The sequence below is a fragment of the Saimiri boliviensis genome, chromosome 7 (genome assembly GCF_048565385.1).
Source record: "Saimiri boliviensis isolate mSaiBol1 chromosome 7, mSaiBol1.pri, whole genome shotgun sequence".
Lineage (NCBI taxonomy): Eukaryota > Metazoa > Chordata > Mammalia > Primates > Cebidae > Saimiri > Saimiri boliviensis.
The window spans coordinates 1502074-1522595 of NC_133455.1; the positions used below are offsets into that span (position 1 = coordinate 1502074).

Sequence of the window (20522 nt, forward strand, 5' to 3'; positions counted from 1 at the left end):
TAGTGAATGAGTCTCATGAGATCTGAGAGTTTTAAGAACAGGAGTTTCCCTGCACAAGCTCTTTTTGCCAGCCGACATCCATGTAAGCTGTGACTTGCTCCTCCTTGCCTTCCACCATGATAGTGAGGCCTCCCCAGCCATGTGGAACTCTAAGTCCATTAAACCTCTTTTTCTCCTCAGTCTCAGGTATGTCTTTATCGGCAGTGTGAAAACAGACTAAACCGTAAGGCTATCCACATAACAACACAAAATGGTTTCCAGTGATCTGTTAATGGGTTCTTCTATGCCAAGACCTACTTGAGCAAATCAACACTTAATATGCAGTCCATCACAACCGCACTGTACTTTCTTCTAACCTCCAGACAACCTAGTATTTTTAAAAAAAAACCCCTAACAAGAGAAGACTTGCTTTGACATCACTGAATTGGACTAGGGAAATCTGAATGACTTCTGTAGTGATATAAGATTATTCCATTTCTCAAGTTAGGAAACTACCAAAATGAATCTGATTTGGGCATCTAACCACGCTATCTGGAATGTTAGCCCACTGTGCTTAAATGTCACCTCTCTCTTTCTGGCAAATAAAACTTTCCTCTAGGCCGGGTGTGGTGGCTCACGCCTGTAATCCCAGTACTTTGGGAGGCCGAGGCGGGTGGATCACTTGAGGTCAGGGGTTTGAAATCCATCTGTCCAACATGGTGAAACCCTGTCTCTACTGAAAATACAGAATTAGCTGGGAATGGTGGTGCATGCCTGTAATCCCAGCTACTTGGGACGCTGAGGCAGGAAAATCGCTTGAACCTGGGAGGCGGAGGCTGTAGTGAGCCAAGATTGAGCCACTGCACTCCAGCCTGGGCAACAAGGGCAAAACTCCATCTCAAAAAACAAAAAAACCAAACAACAACAACAAAAAAAACTTTCCTGTAAAAAAAAAAAAAAAAAAAAGCCTGTCTCTAAACATAACTTACCATTTTCATGAGTGACCCTCAAAGTAAAAATTTTTCAATTTTTAATGCTATATTGAAGTTTTGAAGACTTCTCAGATAAAAACAGCTTCCAGAGAGTTGTGGGTAAGGGGAGCACGTGGCTCAAGTGAGACCCAGCCCCACCTGGAAAGAAGCGGGCAGAAATGCCCCTGGCCTGCAGTGAGGATCTTGATGGTGAGGAGAAGGGGGCCTGTGTACCTGGGCCTTGCCCGACAGATATGCTGGGATACTCAAGAACGTCTCTCCCTGTGGGTCCCTCATTGGGGAAAGGAAATCCACTCTAGGACATTGTTAGGATCTCACAAAAGAGAGCAGAGGATAGGTCTTCCCAAGAAGGCTGCTTGGAAGGGAAGATAAAGGAGCACAGAGAAGGTGAGAGGGCACCGAGGAGAATCCACCCACACGAAGAACACACAGACTTGCATGCCAAGGAAGGGTAAGCGCCAGACGGCATGAGACCCTGCATGCACCCCCAGGAAAAGAAGTGGAGGGAAGCAGCATGGCATGTGAACAGCAACTCAGGCTGGAAGAGCATGTGACCCAAGGAACTCTGAGCTCTCTGGGCCACAGGTGAATCCGGGAAGACAGGAATTCGACAAAGCACAAAAACCCACCAAACGCAATGGAGGGGGAAGCTGTGAGGCAGGGTCCAGTGGGCACTCTCCTGTTCCTGTATAGCCATCAGTGGAATGGTGTTCACTGGCTTTTTTTTATGAGACAGGGACTCGCTCTGTCACCCAGGCTGGAGCACAGTGGTGCAATCATTGCTCCCTTAGCCTATGGCCACCTAATTTTCTTAGTTTCTTTCTTTCTTTCTTTCTTTCTTTTTTTTTAAAATAGAGACAGTCTCACTACATTGCCCAGCCTGGTCTTGACCTCCTGAGCTCAAGAGATCCACCCACCTCAGCCCCCCAAAGTGCTGGGACAACAGATGTGAGCCACCATGGCTGGTCTGGTTTTTACATTTTTACATGGTTGAAAAAATACAAACAAACAAAAAATAGCTTATGCCATTAAAATTGTATGTAATTAAAACCGTAGGCCGGGTGCAGTGGCTCACACCTGTAATCCTAGCACTTTGGGAGGCTGAGGCAGGTGGATCATGAAGTCAGGAGTTCAAGACCAGCCTGGCCAACATGTTGAAACCCTGTCTCTACTAAAAATACAAAAATTAACCAGGTGTGGAGGCAGGTGCCTGTAATCCCAGCTACTTGGGAGGCTGAGGCAGATAACTGCTTGACCCTGGGAGGGAGAGGTTGTAGTGAGCCAACATCATGCCACTGTACTCCAGCCTGGGCAACAGAGTGAGATTCTGTTTCAAAAAAGAGTAATGAAAACCCTAGTATCCATCAACGAAGCTTTAGTGAGCCCTGCCACACTCATGGGTCTACAACCATCTGCAGCTGCCTCCACACCCCAGGGAGAGAGTGGGGCTGCACAGAGGCAGCGCAGCCACAGGACTGAGGACACGCACTTTTACAGAAGGTTGTGGAGCCCTCCTGTCAAACTTAGAAAACCAGCGGAGGGTTCCAGCAATACTGTGACAGAACCAATGGAATTTAAACCGCAAGGAAGAAACAGACATGGCTGAAAAGTCACTGACGGGGAAGACGGACACAGTCCTGCTGAGTGCCAGAAAGAAACAAGGAGCACAGACTCGAAGAAGAAAGGTGACCTAAACCAAGATACTGCGTCCTCCCAGCAGAGGCACCAACACGTGGGACAGGAGAGGTGCTACAGGCACAACAGCAAAGAACCTCCGGAAGTGAGAACTGAATTTCTGACTGAAATATACACAATACAGTCCATGAAAAATGGGAAATGAAGTTAATAAAAGTTCAGGGCAAAGCAAGACTTCCTCAGATGTTGGGTCAGAAAGAGCATCCACCTCCCAGGGCAGGGTAGGCAAGACAGGGCCGGCCTCACCCTTCCCACAGCAACGGTCAACTCCACTTCTGAATCCCAGGCAAGCGACTCGGTGTATCGTTCCCTGCAAGCTGTTCTTTATGTTAAAAGGCCCCTGAGAAAAATTTTCAAGCATGAAAAAACTCAGAGAGCAGCACAGGAGCAATGAATGCAAACCAACCAAAGAACAAACCCAAATAAGCAGTCATGACCCATCCAGCTGCCCTGCCCTGTGGTGGAAAGGACAGCATCAGCATCTAGTTCCCAGAGATCTGAGAGGCCCACAGCATTACCCAAGAGTTTTATACCCAGACAATCTGTCCTGTTCACATCAAAGTCGAAGGCAGGCATTTTTCAATATGCAGGAATTCATGAGCTACAGCCTTTGTAAAACTGTATTTGTTTACGAAATTCAAATGACCAAGAAAAGATTAATTGAATAAATAACTCAAAAGGAAAAGCTGTGGGGGAAAAACAAATCCAGTCAACCATAAAACTAATATTAAGCAACCTGGAATAATAGAACACAAATACAATTTATAAACTCTCATAATATAAAAATAGTATTTCTATTACTTTAAAGGAACCAAAGCCAAAGTCATATATATCGTATATTAACTGCCCAACTCACTTAAATACATTTCTTATCAGCATATTCAAATCCAAATTACATTTTAAATGGTTACAGAACTAAGAAGCACTCATATCCCACTGGTGGTAATGCATACTGGCACAATGTTTCAGAAGGCAACTGGTCAGTAACTGGCAATTCTTTAACACATATACTCTTTGACTTAGTCATTTATTGTCAAGATTTTTATCTTGCATATAGAGTTATATTGTATTAGTGCTTAAAAATGATTAATTGGCTAGGCACAGTGGCTCATGCCGTAATCCCAGCACTTTGGGAGGCCGAGGTAGGGGCATCACAAGGTCAAGAGATCGAGACCATCTGGTCAACATGGTGAAACCTCGTTTCTACTAAAAATACAAAAATTAGCTGGGCGTGGTGGCGCATGCCTGTAGTCCCAGCTACTCGGGAGGCTGAGGCAGGAGAATTGCTTGAACCCAGGAGGCGGAGTTTGCAGTGAGCCCAGAGCTCGCCATTGCACTCCAGCCTGGGTAACAAGAGTGAAACTCCATCACAAACCAACCAACCAACCAACCAACCCTCTAGAAAATGTATTAAAAAAATCAGCCAGGTGTGGTGGCACATGCTGGTGGTCCCAGCTACTCAGGAGGCTGAGGTGGGAGGATAGCTTGAACCTGGGAGGTCGAGGCTGCAGTGAGCCAAGATCACGTCACTGCACTCAAGCCTAAGTAATAGAGTGAGACCCTGTCTCACAAAAGAAAAAAAAAAGTTCATTACAGCATTGGAAAAGTAGAAATAATTGGAAATCATAGTCAAATCATCAATCAATGGAGGGCTGTTTCATGATCAATCTATAGGGCAGGACACCAGTCAATTACTGAAGACAGGAGACAGAGGGATCTGCACATGCCGTTATACCAAGAGGCGCAAGGAAAAGGCTGAATAATTCCAACAAAAGCCAGGAGAAATAAACAGCTTTATAAAACATCTGCAATGTTCTACAACCTCTCAGTGTTCTCCTCATCTCTTTCCAGAACTGAATTCTTTACGTATAAAAGAAACTTTCATCTGAAGTTTGAGTCACGTCACTATTAGATTGTAGGCTCTTCTGTTTAAGTAAAATTTATTTCCACTTTAGCGTATTTCTAGAGACACATCCAACATTTTAATTGATATTCATGCATAAAGATGATCTTTGTGTTCCACAGATAACAAGCTTCTTTCTTTCCTTTTTATTTAGCATGATTACTTCAGTCTTTTCCACTTTGCTAATGACACTCACTAATGGCTATTTCTGGATGGTAGAATCTGGGGTAATATTTTTGCTTTATTCCTTCTTCTCTTGATATACAATAAAACCATTTTTAAAAATGGGTTTGGAAAGTAAGTAAAGCACTTCAAGGTCATGATTTGCAGGAAAAATATACCATAAACAGCAAAAGCACATTTAAAAAACCAGGATAGAGGCAAGAAAATATCTAGAGCAGCCACATGAAATGGTTTAATTTCACTTGAGCTATTTATAGAATAAATATTAAGAAAAACTGAGTTGGCATTTTATTAAAAAAGCCATAGGCTATCACAGTGGGCAGTATTTCACTATTACTGCTTCCTGCATTATTAATTTTATTTATTTATACTCTTCTGCAAGGATTTGTAACAGCAAAAGACAGGTGAGTAATGAAAAATAAAGGGCATGAAAAGTAGTTCATTGTCAGGCTGATTAATACATAAATTGTTACTTTTACGTATCTGTATTTAAAGGGCTCCTAGAAGAAATATGTACATATATGTACATATAAATATGTACATATAAATAAAATTCTGTTGGACTTTAAGGAAAAATCTATTCTAAAATAAAAATAGATGCCTTTCTTCCCAGGCTGCCAAATGTAGGAAAATTTCTATCAGCAGGAAGTAAATAAGAAAGAATGACTAAGTATATCCTAAGGTGATTATTAAATACCAAGCAATATGAAAGGCAGAAAAGCTCAGTGGCCCAACAGCCTCCCACGAGACACAGCAGTACTAGGCATGCAAGTCATTAAGGGGGAAAAAGATGTCACAGGGACCACTTCCGCTTCAACAAAATACACTGGGCTGATGAAACCCCTCACATTATAAAAGCACGTATCACTAAAATCACAGAATTGTAAGGAATTCATTCAAGATACTAGTTTAGTCTCAAAGTAAGCACCAGGTCAATCCGCATGTTTTGAGAAGGTGACGAGTCACACTGCGAAAACGCAAGCAGCACCAACAGGCGGCTGAGTCAGCCGCTCCGAGCCGCGGCCTCGTCCGTCCAGCTGCCCTCTCGGTGCTGACCGCCAGTCCGTTTCTCACCTGTCCTTTCCGGTGCTGATTCAGAAGCACATGCACACCTCCCTTCCCTTCCGAAGTGAGCAGCCCACCTCGTGCTGCCCTCCCCTTGTCACCTCGTCTCCGTCCTTGGAAGAGGCATTTCCACAGGCGGCCGCGCAGCACTTGGGCCCGGCCCACTGCCAGAGCCCCGCAGCCCACCGTGAGAGCGCAGCAGAGGGGCTCCATTAGTCCTCTGCCGAGGACGTGCGTCGTCTTGGTCTTTTGCTACTACTAAAAGCGTATGAACGTCTCCGTGGCTATGCTCACCCATGTATTAGTCACTGACAGCAGCAATCATGCCGGGTTGGAGGCACATGTGTTTTACAGTCAAACCGCCCGCCGACCCTGCACACGTACCACACTCGGACACGCCGCCCGCCGACCCTGCACACGTACCACACTCGGACACGCCGCCCGCTGACCCTGCACACGTACCACACTCGGACACGCCGCCCGCTGACCCTGCACACGTACCACACTCGGACACACCACCCACTGACCCTGCACACGTACCACACTCGGACACGCCGCCCGCTGACCCTGCACACGTACCACACTCAGACACGCCGCCCGCTGACCCTGCACACGTACCACACTCGGACACGCCGCCCGCCGACCCTGCACACGTACCACACTCGGACACGCCGCCCGCCGACCCTGCACACGTACCACACTCGGACACGCCGCCCGCCGACCCTGCACACGTACCACACTCGGACACGCCGCCTGCCGGCCCTCCACACGTACCACACTCGGACACGCCGCCCGCCGACCCTCCACACGTACCACATTGCTGGCCCAAATCTATACTCCCACCAGCAGTAAATGTCTGCCACCTTTTCTTTCTCTGCTTAAGAAGTGACAGCTAAAAACGGCATGTCATTGTAGGTTTCCTCTGCATTTATTTAATCTATTATTAAGGTACCCAAACTCATATATACAAAATAACATTCCAACAGCCTAGAAATCTCCATCTGATCCTAAGCCTCGGGCCTGCACGGCGTTGTGTGTGCCTGTGAGCGTGCTCCCTCCTCTGTAATCCTAAGCCTTACGTCCTAACACACTGGCTGCAGCGAGCGGAATCCAAGCACTGGAACAGTGCTGACTGTGGATTTCAGGTTCTAGGTCAGCAGATACGATGCCTGTGAGCAGGCAGGGACGGTGAGCCTGGAGAAACTGGCCGTTTTTACCCCTGCAAATCACACTGCAGATCATTTTTCTACTGGACTATCAGGCTTTTTCCTGTGTGATTGTAAAAGCGGTTTAGACATACAGGTGTTTTTTTTCTCCTCAAAATTTTAAAAACATTAGTTCAGTATAACTGCCCGCCGAAAACAGACGATTCTTCCTTCTGCTGAAGTGTCTTTACCTTCCTAAGAATTTCGGCATCTGGCATTTCTATCTGGAAGTGATTCTGCCGTTGGGTAAAAGTGAGGCTTTAATGTGATGTTTGCCAAATAGCTCTTCCTGTCTCAGAACACCCCTTCCTGTCAGCTGGCTGCTTCCTTTTCTACGTATTTATTTAGATTTGAATCCATTTCTGGGGCACTCATCCACGCCCTCCCTCTGCAGGGCTGTGGCTTTCTGTGCTGGCACCGCCTTGTTTGAAACACGCTGCAGAAGCTCTCTGGGGGGACAGGCAGCTCCGTCTTGCTGGGCTGGCCGGTGCCATGACAAACACTAGGGAGAACAGGTGTCTCTTCAGAAGCCTGGGCCTTTTTGCTTTTAACAGTTGAGTTTTCCTCTTAAACTATTTTTCCAGTTAAACTTGCTATAATTGTATGTTTGATGAAAATTTACGCAAACACAAAATCTGAGTGAGAGACGAGAATGACTGTTTCTGTGGAAATGAAGCTGAATACTTTGAGAAGACTGGAGAAATGGTTACCTGTTTAAAAAGCCATAGTGCAACGCGAGGAGGGAGAAGTAACTGTCAAGTCCTTGAACCCAGACAACCCAGCAGCACTTTACAGAACTCCAGACTGGAAGTCAGGGCTCTGCTCACCGGGTGCGGCTCACGTGAGGACCACAGGACGCCAACAGCGAGGAAGCAGCCACCGAGGGGTGTAGCCACAGTGTATGTTCAGGTTCTGGGTCCACACGCAGCAGGTGCAGACCTGTTTTAACCGCCTCTTTTGCTTAAAGGGCCGACTGTGATGCCCAGGAGGCATTCGATGGCAGCATCATACTTGGTGACCATGTCTTCCCGTCACCATTTCTGCTTCTCAAACTCTCCCTGGTTCATAGGAGCAATAGGAAACCTTCAAAATGTTCCAGAATTCAGTGGTGTTCCATTCAGAGTATGACAGAGTGCTTCTGCTATTTAAATAACTACCCTAATGGTACAGATGGGGAAACTGAGGCCTAGAGAAGAAAAGCAGCAGCAGCTCAGAGTCCTCCAGCCGTGACAACGCCCACTGTAAAGGCGTCCCTCAGAGGGCGCACACAACTTCAGTCACGTGCGCAAGGATGACACAGCCATTGCTAGGACGGTTCTCTTCGTCTGGAGAGGTGATTTTTGGGCTTTTCTGTAGTTTCCAGTTTCTCTTGTCCCTAAACCCAAATACCTGTCACTGCTTTTTGCCAGGGAAGCCTCTCACCAGCTCTCTGGAGAGTCCGGGTTCCTGTGGCCACGCCACCGTGCGGCTGCCTCCCACTTCTGTGACCGTGTGGCAACAGCTTGCTCCTAAGGCTACGGTATGGGCATCACCCTCACGGACAGCCGCCGTCCACCTGACCGGTCTGCCTCTTGGGGCAGGCCTCGCCCAACACCCACGCGGCTGAGATGCCATCTGCGGCTGCAGGAGCAGCAACGCTGTGTGCCAGCGCCTGCTCCACAGCATCCACGTGCACACAGACGTGTGTATGAATGGAGAGCTGTTCACCTGCACATCAGCTGGATCCAACGCTCCTGCGCAGGTGACTTCCCCTCGGAAACACAAGGTGCTTTTGGAACTTCTGCTCGCTTTTCTGAAGTGACTGAGTGAATGCTCCTGGGAGCTCCATGGCCCCTTGGATGGAGGTACAGGGAACACACTGGTCAGTGACACAGTCCCAGCCTTTGCCTCATGGAGCTCCGGGTCCACAGGGTATTCTGATATGCACAAGCACACGCATGACTGTGTAACTCAAAACTGGAACAGGCTCTCCAAGAGCAGTGCAGTAACACAACAGCGAGGCCCGGCTTACACGCGGGGAGTGCGTGGGGCGGGCGGCTGCCTCTCTGAGCTCCTGGTCACTCTCCGAGCTCCGGGTCGCTCTCCGGGCTCCTGGTCACTCTCTTTTTGATCCTAAGTCCTCTTCTCATTTCTCCTTCACATTCATTTTAAAGTCCTCCTGGGTTAGATCACGGTTAGCCAAGACAATCATTCTAGTCTTCCTAAGAACCCAGAGTCTGTAACTTTGCTATTCTAAGTTGTGGAAAAAACACGAATCCAGTGTGTGGGCTCCGTCCTACATACAAGCCACACCCAGCCCAACATCAGCCTTCAAGTCCTCGAGGGCAGCCGAGGCCAGCGACAAACACGCTCTCTGTGCCAGGGGCCCTTCCACCCAGCATCCACCACAGCAGAGGCTCTGATGCTTCCCCGGCCTCTGTGCCAGGTGTCCGTGTCACCTGAGCTGTCGGGTCTGTGTCACGCAGTGGCATTCACCTAGGCCAGGAGCAAAGTTCCTGGATGATGGGGGCAGGTCACACACAGGGCGCCGAGTTCAGGGTTCCCGTGTATGTTTGGTGTCTTGTTTGTATCTAGGAGGTAGGTCACCTGGAGGCCATGCCTTGGCGGAGGAAGCTGCATGCGGAGTGGAGGGGCAGGTGGCAGCACAGGCTGGGGAGGCTGCACTGCGGCAGGAAGGTCAGCCCGGCCACACTCTCTGCGCACCTCGGGGCCGCCCGGCTTGCCGGCACCCCCGCCTCACCAATGCTGGGATCCCAGCGCAGGGTCCTCTGTGCCTATCCCAAGGGGACTGTATAGACCGCTTATTTCCTTCTGGGCTGTCACAGATGCTGTGAGAGGCCTCCTCCTTTTTTCAGGAACACAGCTGCAGTCTGTGAGCCTCCAGAACCACAGTAGGCCCTGCTCAGGCAGCCCTGCTGAGCGCTGGGGCAGTGCAGGCGTCGCTGCCTGGCTCTCAGGATGCCTGCTGTGCTTTATGATCGTGAGATGTCCCCGTAGAACAATAAACGGCCACTGCCTGCAACGCTGGACTGAGACTCCTGAGACTCTCAATGTGAAAGGCGCCTTACAGACCTGCCAGTCCACCCCTCACTCCACGTTGTCAGGAACGGGAGGAGGAGACGGCAGAGACGCACACACGAAAGTTCTCACAGGGTGAGGCGCTCCTGATAATATGCACCTCCCCAGTAAGTCCCAGGGAGACTGCATCACCCCCAGCCTGCTCTCACAGAGCTCACGTTTCAAGTCAGTGGCCAAAACGTCCTTGTCTCGTCTTCGGTGTCCGTGGCTGGCAGTGGTTCGGAATGCCGGTCACAGAGCTCTGCTTTCATCATGGGGCATGAGTGTCTGCATGCTTTAAACCCCGTCTCCTCCCTCACATACAGCTCCTGTCCTCAGACAGGTAACTGGGTGCTGTGGAAGGTGACATGCTCCCCAACACTATCCCCGCCCCTTTCCAGACCCCACAGGGCCCCAGGTTTACCCCAGCTGGGAGTCCCCCAACATGTTACCAGTAATGTTAGTAATTTTCCGGACAGCTTTCTCTCCAGCATCCCCCTAGAGTACTTCCCCAAGTGCAAAGTCCACCATTTAAGCCCTCTTCTGAAAATGACTTAAATGCCCCTGAGGGCTGTGCCTCTTCTGTAGAAAGCTGGCTGTTTAAGAGGCAAGGCCATGCATGCCCAGAGCATGGAAAATCACACAGTAGAGATACGGGAATAACAGGCTTGCTATGAAACCCCACGGGACAACACTTCTGTGAGCACACTGGGTACATCACAGGAAGAGGAGCAAGCCAGGGCAGCCACGGGCAGCAGAACCCGCAGACCTGACTCTGCTCAAGCTCTCCTGCGCAGGGCTGCGGGTGCCCAAGACAGAAAGGGGCCCCCAAACCTTCCTCTGAGCTGGCTGAAGCCATAATTTCGCCATTCACTACATTCACAAAGGCTCGTCGCACGCAGCCCATGAGTTAGGGTCTTTTCTCCAAGCAACTCAGCGATGTCCCTGCAGCACTCTGAGAGGAGGAGCTTTGGGAGAGCCGCACAGGCTTGGGCTTGCCACAAACAGGTCACGTCACAGGCTGCGCTTGTCCTCTGTGTCACAGTGTTTCAAACATCACAGTTTTTCTATGAACTTTGATTTTACTTTGCTACTTAAGTATAATAGCAACGCAGCTAGGTGCGGTGGCTCACGCCTGTAATCTCAGCACTTTGGGAGGCTTAGGTGGGCGGATCACCTGACGTCGAGTTACTTTTGTAACCTAACTACAAATAATGAACATAAAATTACTATCTTGAACTTTAACACATGGGAACTAAACCCAAAAACGATGACCGGTTCGCCCCCTACTTGAACTCTATCTGTAAATAAATGCTGCTATCAATGACTGATTACGAACCAATACCCACACAGTAGTCACGCACGCAACACGGGCAGTTCCCTGATCATGACCAACCTGCGTGGAGCGATCGCTGCCGTCTCCACCTGCAACTGCCAACGACCCGCCACACAGGACCCCAAATTCCACAGCGACTTCACAGAAAACCCAGGAAGGTGAAGACGTGGTCAGGAGGGACTTTCGCGCACGAAACTTCAACAGCACACAGAAGCAGAAGGCAGGCGGAACAAGACACTCAAAGGGCAGCAACAAGATGGTGAGCAGGGAGGCATGGGAGTTGGGAGCCCCAGAAGCTCTGCAGATGAGGAGGCGCTGACGGCGCTGGGCTGTGCTCCCTCTGCAGTGGCCGCACTGCCCGGGCTCGCGTGGTGCTGGAGGACCTGACTATTGCCATGCCACAGCCACTTGCCCCACAGGCTGAGTCCAGGTTTACGCTGATTTCTGCTAGGTTTTACAGGGATTTAGATCCCAGGTTCTAGCTCTTGGCTCTTCTTGGAAACTGGATGAGGACACCTGCCCCACCTTCTCACCCTCCTGATCCCAGATGGGTGATTGTGGTGGTGGTGGTCCTAAATGCTGCCTCAGTGAGGAGGCTGCAGGCGCTATGCTGAGGGCTCTGCCCCTATGGCTGATGCAGGAGTGTGTGTCTAAAACCCATAGACCCCAACGTCAGACACTCACACTCTCAGCAGGCTCCGGCACCCAGCTGCCTTACTCTCACGTGTGTGTCCACCACTCTTGCTGTGTCAAGAGGGGAGACAACGAGTTTCAAAACAACTGCACTGTACTGAGGGAGGAGGTGGCACCCTCACTAGAGCATGTCCGGTTAGGAGGATGGGGGTGGGGTGCTGTCAGTGCCTGGGGGGCAGTGGCAGCTGGGGCCTGAAGAGTAAGCTTGGAGTTCCCGCAGAGGATGTCGGTTGCCATGGCTCACCAGGGGGTATTGGGAGCCACCAGCAGGTGGGGAGAAATCAAAGTGTGTGGGCTCTGGCTGCCCTGTGGTGAACCCTTGGGAATCTGCCCAGCCTTCTGACCTACAATGCCACCTCTGCATGCCTTGGTTCAGACCGTGCTCCCACCAGACCTGGGGAGGCTGTGCGTCCCAGCATGGCTGCTCTCAGCTGGCTCCACTGTCCTGCCTCGCCCTGCAGGGTCTGCACATGGCCAACCGATGTTGTCCAGGCTGGTCTCAAACTCCTGTCCTTAAGCCATCCTCCCACCTCGGCCTTGGGATGATAGGCATTAGCCACTATGCCTGGCCGGCTGTGAGCCTTTTTAAAGAAAGCAACCGTGTTAGACAAAACTATGTGCCCCCTGTTCTCCCTGTTCTTAACAGCACTTGACTTTGTTTAGGGCAGCAATGTGTTTAATGGAGGCCTCACTGCCCAGCCTCCGCTGCAGGTGGGGACACCACGTGACACCACACTAGCCTCTGAGGTAGGGGGAGCCACTAGGTATGGATTGTGGGAGATCTTTAGAGAAGGGCAGAGCCAGGGCCGGGGGCAGTGGCTCACGCCTGTAATCCTGGCACTTTGGGAGGCTAAGGCAGGAGGACGGCTTAAGCCCAGGAGCTCAAGCCCAGCCTGGGCAGCACAGTGAGACCCCATCTTTACCAAAAAACGAAAAGTAGCCCAGTGTTACAGTGCCTGTAGTCCCACCTACTAGGGAGGTGGAGGTGGAAGGATTGTTTGAGTATGGGAGATAAGGCTGTGGTGAACCATGCTTCCACCCCTGCACTGCAGCCTGGGTGACAGAGTGAGACCCTGTCAAAAGAAATAAAAGAAAAAGAAAGAAAGGAAGGTGGGAAGAACCAGCTAGCTACCTTTGCTGGTCCTCCTCCTCCTCCTTCTCGGAACACAAAGCTCATGCTGGAGCAGGGCAGCCATCTTGCCAACACCGGGCCGCATGGCACTCTCCCCTGTGGCCACAGCTGGCTCTGGGCTGCCTGCTTCCATGCTTGTCACATTGGAGGACAGAACACTTGGGGTTTAGAGCCCTGCAGCTGGCTCTGTCACAGGCAGCTGAACCCAGGTCAGGAGACACACAGTGAGTACTCACAGTCTGCTGCGTAGTCCGCCTGGGAGGGCTGCACAGGCGCACCGTCTGCGCTGTGTGGGGTGGGAGTGGAGCTGTCAGCCTGTGCCTTACGGACAAGTGCTGCCAGGGGGTGATCTGGATCCACCACCTTCAAGGGCTGGAGACAGAGAAGACACAGGCTGAGCGTTTGGGATTCAGAACCGTGCAGAGCTCTTCTGCTGCACAAGACTCACCCCAGGACGCAGTGTACACGGCTTGAAATCACACACACGCTCGCACGCACCCAAGGAGGTCCTAACTAGCTGTGGACAGATGCACCAGGTGGCCGTAACTCTCAGAGGAACCGAGTGAACACAGGGTTTCAATTTCCGAAATACCGCCAAGAGGATGACAGATGAACAATCAAGACCAGTTTGAAAGTGGGAATGTCTAACCCCATGCAAAACTTGAAACTGTCTTTCCTTATAGGAGTTTCTGATTTTCATTACCAATGGTTCTTCCAGTCCAATCAATCAGCAATCATTCCCTCAAAAGGTCACCCACACTGCACGACTGCTGAAAACCAGATGCTTGAATCAAGTAGACTCCAGTTTTTCATGTTGCAAATGGCAGAGTGTGTGAATCAACCACAAGATAGTGCTGAGCAGTTTCTCCGCACAGGAGGGGAAGATCAGAAGCGCAAACATTTATTTAAAAACAATCTGTGACGGAGAGCACCTGAAGATGCATATATCCTGATCACTTATAAATCCAATTCTGTAATGAAACCACAACTGAACAATGTTCTTTCTTTCTTTGTGAAACAGTCACTCCATCTCGCAGGCTGGAGTGCAGTCACGTGGTGTCAGCTCACTGCAGCCTCCACCTCCCAGGTTCAAGCAATCCTTGTGCCTCAGCCTGCTGAGTAGCTGGAATTACAGGTGTGTCCGCCATGCCTGGCTAATTTTTGTATTTTTAGTAGTAATGGGGTTTCACCATGCTGGCCAGGCTGATCTTGAACTCTGGACCTCAGGTGATCCACCCGCCTCGGGCTCCCAAAATGCTAGGATTACATGTGAGCCACCACACTCGCCCAGACAATGAAACGATTTTCAAGTCTTAACCAACATTCTACTTATTCTAAGTATCTTAGAGAGTGAAACTGTCATAGAATGATCAAATGATCATAAGCAAATGCTCACGAAGTTTATAAGATAGGTAAGAAACCAAAGAAACAGATGCTCTGTCACCCAGCTAAAATAAAAAGTGCAGATACACCTCAATGATAAAATAAGATACAACACACAAGAATGACACGCTTCTTATTTTCCAAAATTACATGAGAAGAAGTTTTGTTGTGGCATTAAAAATATAGTTCAACAATAAGATAAAAACCTTCATCAGCTCTTCCAGGCGGTCACACTTCTTGGAGGCAAAGAGAGAAGGATGCAGGTAATTCCCATCTTCTTCATCATCATCATCTTCATTGTCAGAGCTGACCCCTGATTCTGAAATCAAAATCACGTTTGAAGACTTTGGTGTATGGTGAGAAAAAAGGTATAAATTAATTATGCAAAAACTTAGAAGCAACCAAAGGCCAACATAGATAAGTCATTTCTTAGTTATCTGTCCAGAAAGCACTTCTGGAAAAGTTTCCCCAGTCGCCCAACTTGTTCAGAAGCAGGCCAGACAGTAATGACTGCGACCTTTAGCCACTTTGAGACTCCTTGCCAGCACCCTGCACCAGCCGCTCTGAGGCATGGTATGCTCTTTTTTCTTTTTCTTTTTAAAAAGGCAAAAACTGTACTGATTTATGAAAAGTAAAATAATAGTGACAAATAAAAAAAAAACCTATAACAAACCTGAAGATGAGGTCTGTAATAAGATTTACACAACTGATTTAAAACCGATTTTGGCTGAAGAGAACAAAATTCTGTGGAAGGGCCTGGCGCAGTGGCTCATGCCTGTGATCCCAGCACTTTGGGAGGCTGAGGTGGGCAGATCACCTGAGGTGAGGAGTTTGAGGCCACCCTAGCCAATATGATGAAACCTTGTCTCTACTAAAATCATAAAAATTAGCTGGGCATGGTGGCATGTGCCTGTGATCCCAGCTACTTGGGCGGCTGAGGTGTGAGAATCACTTGAGCCCAGGAGGCAGAGGTTGCAGTGAGCTGAGATCATGCCATTGCACTCCAGCCTGGTTGACAAGAATGAGACTCTGTCTCCAATTAAAAAAAAATTCAATAGAAGATATATATACACATATAAACATATATGAATAGACTTGTCAAAATACCATCTTTATTCAAAATACAGCTGGCTTTTGCAGTAAGAACTCCAAAATAGAGACACCATTATAAAACATGGCTTAAAACAGATAATCCAAGTAAAAATGTTCATTTTTGTGGCCATGTATAATTGTGCCATATGGCCCTGAACACTATGGTACATGAAAAATCCAACAGGGGATGGAACAGTTTTCTCTATGAAATGTTAAGAAGGCAAAACGTGGGGAACAGTTTCCCACCCAGATGATTATGTTCTGACAGCATCAATATTCAATGATATTTCATTTACGTATAAAATACCAACCAATAATTGAATAAAGGTGCCCCAGCAGGATGATGATGACGTCTCAGCGGGGGGATGCCAGACACATGCTAGCAGCTCTAGTCTGGCTTTTGCCCACGCATCTGTGAGAACGTGCGTCTCTATGCTTTTCCCAGAACCAGCCACCGCCTGCTGTCCCCACCACACAGGCCCGCAGTCTGGACGGAACAGATGCTGTTGTACCTACTTTTTTTCTCGTCACTTTTGTTTTCTGCCAGGACGGTGTAGCGTCCTTCCTTCATGGCTTTCTGGATGAACTTATAGTAGGGGTTGAGGTAGTGGTCGAAGCGCAGAAAGTCAAACTGCGAGTTCCGGGCCTGCTTGGCCTTCAGCATGATCTCAAACTGCGCTCCCTGCCTGCACACGAAGCTGGCCGTGCGCTCGATGATGGCGTGCATTTTGGCAGTTGGCGGCTATGGGAAACACACACATTCATGTCACCCACGTGTCCTCTTGTCCACTGGCCACGTGATTTCACTAAGATGCAGCAATGACTCTGGTTTTACTGTCAGTCTTAAGAGATAAGAGACTTTAAGCTGGAAGAGCCCAGGCTGTTCGGACTTGCCTGTCTCCAGATCTTGAAAGCATTTTGCAGGGGAGAAAACGTGCCCACTGAGGCAGGCCACGCCACCTTGGTATACACCCAGGGAGGCCACCTCTTTTTGCACCCAGTCACCATCCTTCTATATATCGGGGTCTTTAAGCTATGATGGGGTTCAGGGGGTTTGTGAATCCTTTGTGTACACAAATTTTACATAGAAGCATTTTTCTAGGGACACGGTACACGTTCCATGGTTCTCAATCATCAGAATCACTGCTCTTTCCCTTTGCTTGCGAGGACTAGCTCTCCCAGCTTGGAGGCTCCCTCTTACAACACAACCCTCTGGACATCCAACAAAAGCCATAAAAGTAGGCCAAGTCTGTCTTCTGCACCTGAGCCCTGTTCCTCACCCCTGCACAGTTCCTGGCTCACTGCCATTTCCACTTAAAGGCAGTGTCCCAAGCTGAAAACCACCTAGGCATGGTCTGGCCAGAGCAGACGGGAGACTCCAGGTGAGTTCTCTCCATTGTCAAAGCCCTCCCTCATCCCTTCACCAGCTAAGGAGTCACCTTGACGACCTCATGCGCTCAGCATTTCCTGCCCACAAATGAACCTTGTTAGACCAAAAGCGGAAAGCCACACATCTAAGATACCTTTAGTATCAACAAAGAGATTAACACGAGGAAATTACTGGCAAATAAAACTGGCAATTATTCTCATTAAAAATGGATGGCTGGCCTTCCAGGGAGCCATGCGGCAGAGCTAGGTGCCAGGTGCAGAATCGGGTGCTGAGTGCAGCGGAACCACTGACATTTAGGGATGTGGCCATAGAATTCTCTTGGGAGGAGTGGCAATGCCTGGACACTGCACAGCAGAATTTACATAGGAATGTGATGTTAGAGAACTACAGAAACCTGACCTTCCTGGGCAGACAAGCGACCTCATCAAGCAGCTCCCCGACACCACAGCCAGGTAAATCCAGAGAGATGGGGAAAAACCAGCACAAAAAAGATGAAACCATCAAAGACCAGAACACCTCTTCTCCTTCTCGGCATCACAGCTCCTCAACAACACAGGATCACAACTTGACCGAGGAGTGCGACCAATTGGCGGAAACAGGCTTCAGAAGGTGGCTAATGACAAACATTTCTGAGCTAAAGGAACATGTTCTAACTCAATGCAAAGCAACCAAAAACCCTGAAAAAAAGTTAGACAAAATGCTAATTGGAATAACCAGCATAGAGAAGAACATAGACGACTTGACGGGGTTGAAAAACACAGCGCAAGAACTGCGTGAAGCAAACACAAGTTTTAATAGCCAGATTGATCAAGGAGAAGAAAGGCTATCAGAGATTGAAGATCAACTCAATGAAATAAAAAGAGAAGGCAAGGCTGGGCACGGTGGCTCAGGCCTGTAATCCCAGCATTTTGGGAGGCTGAGGCGGGTGGATCACGAGGTCAAGAGATCAAGACCAACCTGGTCAACATGGTGAAAACCCGCCTCTACTAAAAATACAAAAAATTAGCTGGGCATGGTGGTGCGTGCCTGTAATCCCAGCTACTCAGGAGGCTGAGGCAGGAGAATTGCCTGAACCCAGGAGGCGGAGGTTGCGGTGAGCTGAGATCGCGCCATTGCACTCCAGCCTGGGTAACAAGAGCAAAACTCCGTCTCAAAAAAAAAAAAAAAAAGAGAAGGCAAGACAAGAGAAAAAAGAGTGAAAAGAAATGAACAAAGCCTCCAAGCAATATGGGATCATGTGAAAAGACCTAATCTACGCTTGATCGGTGTACCTGAATATGATGGGGAGAATGAATCCAAGCTGGAAAACATGTTCCAGGATATTATCCAGGAGAACTTCCCAAGCCTAGCAAGGCAGTCCAACATTCAAATCCAAGAAATACAGAGAACTCCACAAAGATATTCCTCAAGAAGAGCAACCCCAAGGCACATAATCGTCAGATTCACCAGGGTTGAAATGAAGGAAAAAATGCAAAGGGCAGCTCCAGAGAGAAAGGCAAGGTCACCCACAGAGGGAAGCCAATCAGACTCACAGCAGATCTCTCTGCAGAAACCCTACAAGCCAGAAGAGAGTGGGGGCCAATATTCAACATCCTTAAAGAAAAGAACTTTCAACCCAGAATCTCATATCCAGCCAAACTTAGCTTCATAAGTGAAGGAGAAATAAAATCCTTTATGGACAAGGAATTATTGAGAGATTTTTGTCACCACCAGACCTGCCCTACAAGAGACCCTGAAAGAAAGCATGGAAAGGAACAAGTACCAGTCACTGCAAAAGCAAACCAGTTGGCAAAGGCCAAAAATGCAATGAAGAAAATGAGTCAACTAACGGGAAAGAAAACCAGCCAGTGACAAAATGGCAGAATCGAATCCACACATAACAATATTAACACTGAACGTAAGTGGCCTAAACACTCCAATCAAAAGACACAGACTGGCAAACTGGATAAAAAGTCAGAACCCATCGGTGTGCTGTATTCAGGAAACCCATCGCACATACAAAGACACACACAGACTCAAAATAAAGCGATAGAAGATTTACCAAGCAAATGAAGAAAAAAAAAAAAAAAGCAGGGGTTGTAATACTAGTCTCTGATAAAATGGACTTCCATAAAGATCAAAAGACACAAAGAAGGACACTACATAATGGTAAAAGGATCAATCCAACAGGAAGAGCTAAGTATCCTAAATACATACACCCCCAACACAGGAGCACCCAGATACATAAAGCAAGTTCTTAATGACCTAAAACGAGATTTAGACTCCCACTCAATAGTAGTGGGAGACTTCAACACTCCACTGTCAATATTAGATCAATAAGACAGAAAATTAACAAGGCCATCCAGGACTTGAATGCAGAGCTGGACCAAGTGGACCTAATACACATATACAGAACGCTCCACTCCAAATCCACAGAGTATACATTTTTCTCAGCACGAAATTGCACATACTCTAAAATTGACCACATCATTGGAAGCAAATCACTCCTCAGCAAATGCAAAAGAACAGAAATCATAACAAACAGTCTGTCAGACCACAGTGCAGTCAGACTAGGACTCAGGATCAAGAAACACACACAAACCCACACAACCACTTGGAAACTGAACAACCTGTTTCTGAGTGTTGACTGGAAACGCTGTCTCAAAAAGAAAGAAATACTAGACTTCCATAGAATCAACCCAAATGCCCATCAATGATAGACTGGACAAAGAAAACGTGGTACATATATACCATGGAATACAACGCAGCCATAAAAAAACGAGTTTGTGTCCTCTGTAGGGACTTGGATGAATCTGGAAACCATCATTCTCAGCAAACTAACACAAGAACAGAAAGCCAAACACCGTATGCTCTCATTCATAGGTGGGTGTTGAACAACGAGAACATGTGGACTCCGGGAGAGGAGCATCACACACTGGGGGCAGTTGAGGATAGGGAGAGACAGTGGGGGGTGGGGGGTGGGGTGGGGAGGAATAACACGGGGAGAAATGCCAGATACAGTATGCACCTGAAGTAAATAAATTAATTTAAAAAAAAAAAATGGATGGCTAAGAATTCAGGGCTTCATCCTTCACAAAATATAAACGGCTTAATCTCTAATTTAATTTTTGAACTAATAACATCCTTCACACTTAAAAAGGATAAATGTCTACAATTAAACTTATTCACTAATCCCCAAATAAATTAAATTCCATGTTAAAGGCCCACTGCATGTATGTGGATCACAACTTGGACTTTCTGTGGCTCTGGCTAGTCATTGTTAAAACGGAATATTCCACAAACACATCAATAATTATGACTGCTTCATAATAACGATCCTTAAAGGAAAATATGATACTCCCAGTTTAGGCTTTCTTTATGGACCAAACCAACTTGTTGGTCTAAAATTTCTTAAAAATAGGCCCATTTATTACATAA

General features: G+C 48.1%; 1 protein-coding gene across 3 annotated transcripts in view; it reads right to left on the reverse strand.

The window, feature by feature from the left end:
- Positions 1-20522, reverse strand: part of SFSWAP (splicing factor SWAP) — an 88287-nt gene that overhangs the window by 53064 nt on the left and 14701 nt on the right. For all 3 annotated transcript variants that reach the window (XM_074402010.1, XM_003937090.3, XM_010347619.3), the window contains 3 exons: positions 16232-16457; positions 14830-14942; positions 13477-13612 (listed from right to left, as the gene is read on the reverse strand). In XM_074402010.1, the coding sequence (XP_074258111.1) occupies positions 13477-13612; positions 14830-14942; positions 16232-16457 (475 nt within the window). The remainder of the gene's footprint in view (positions 1-13476; positions 13613-14829; positions 14943-16231; positions 16458-20522) is intronic.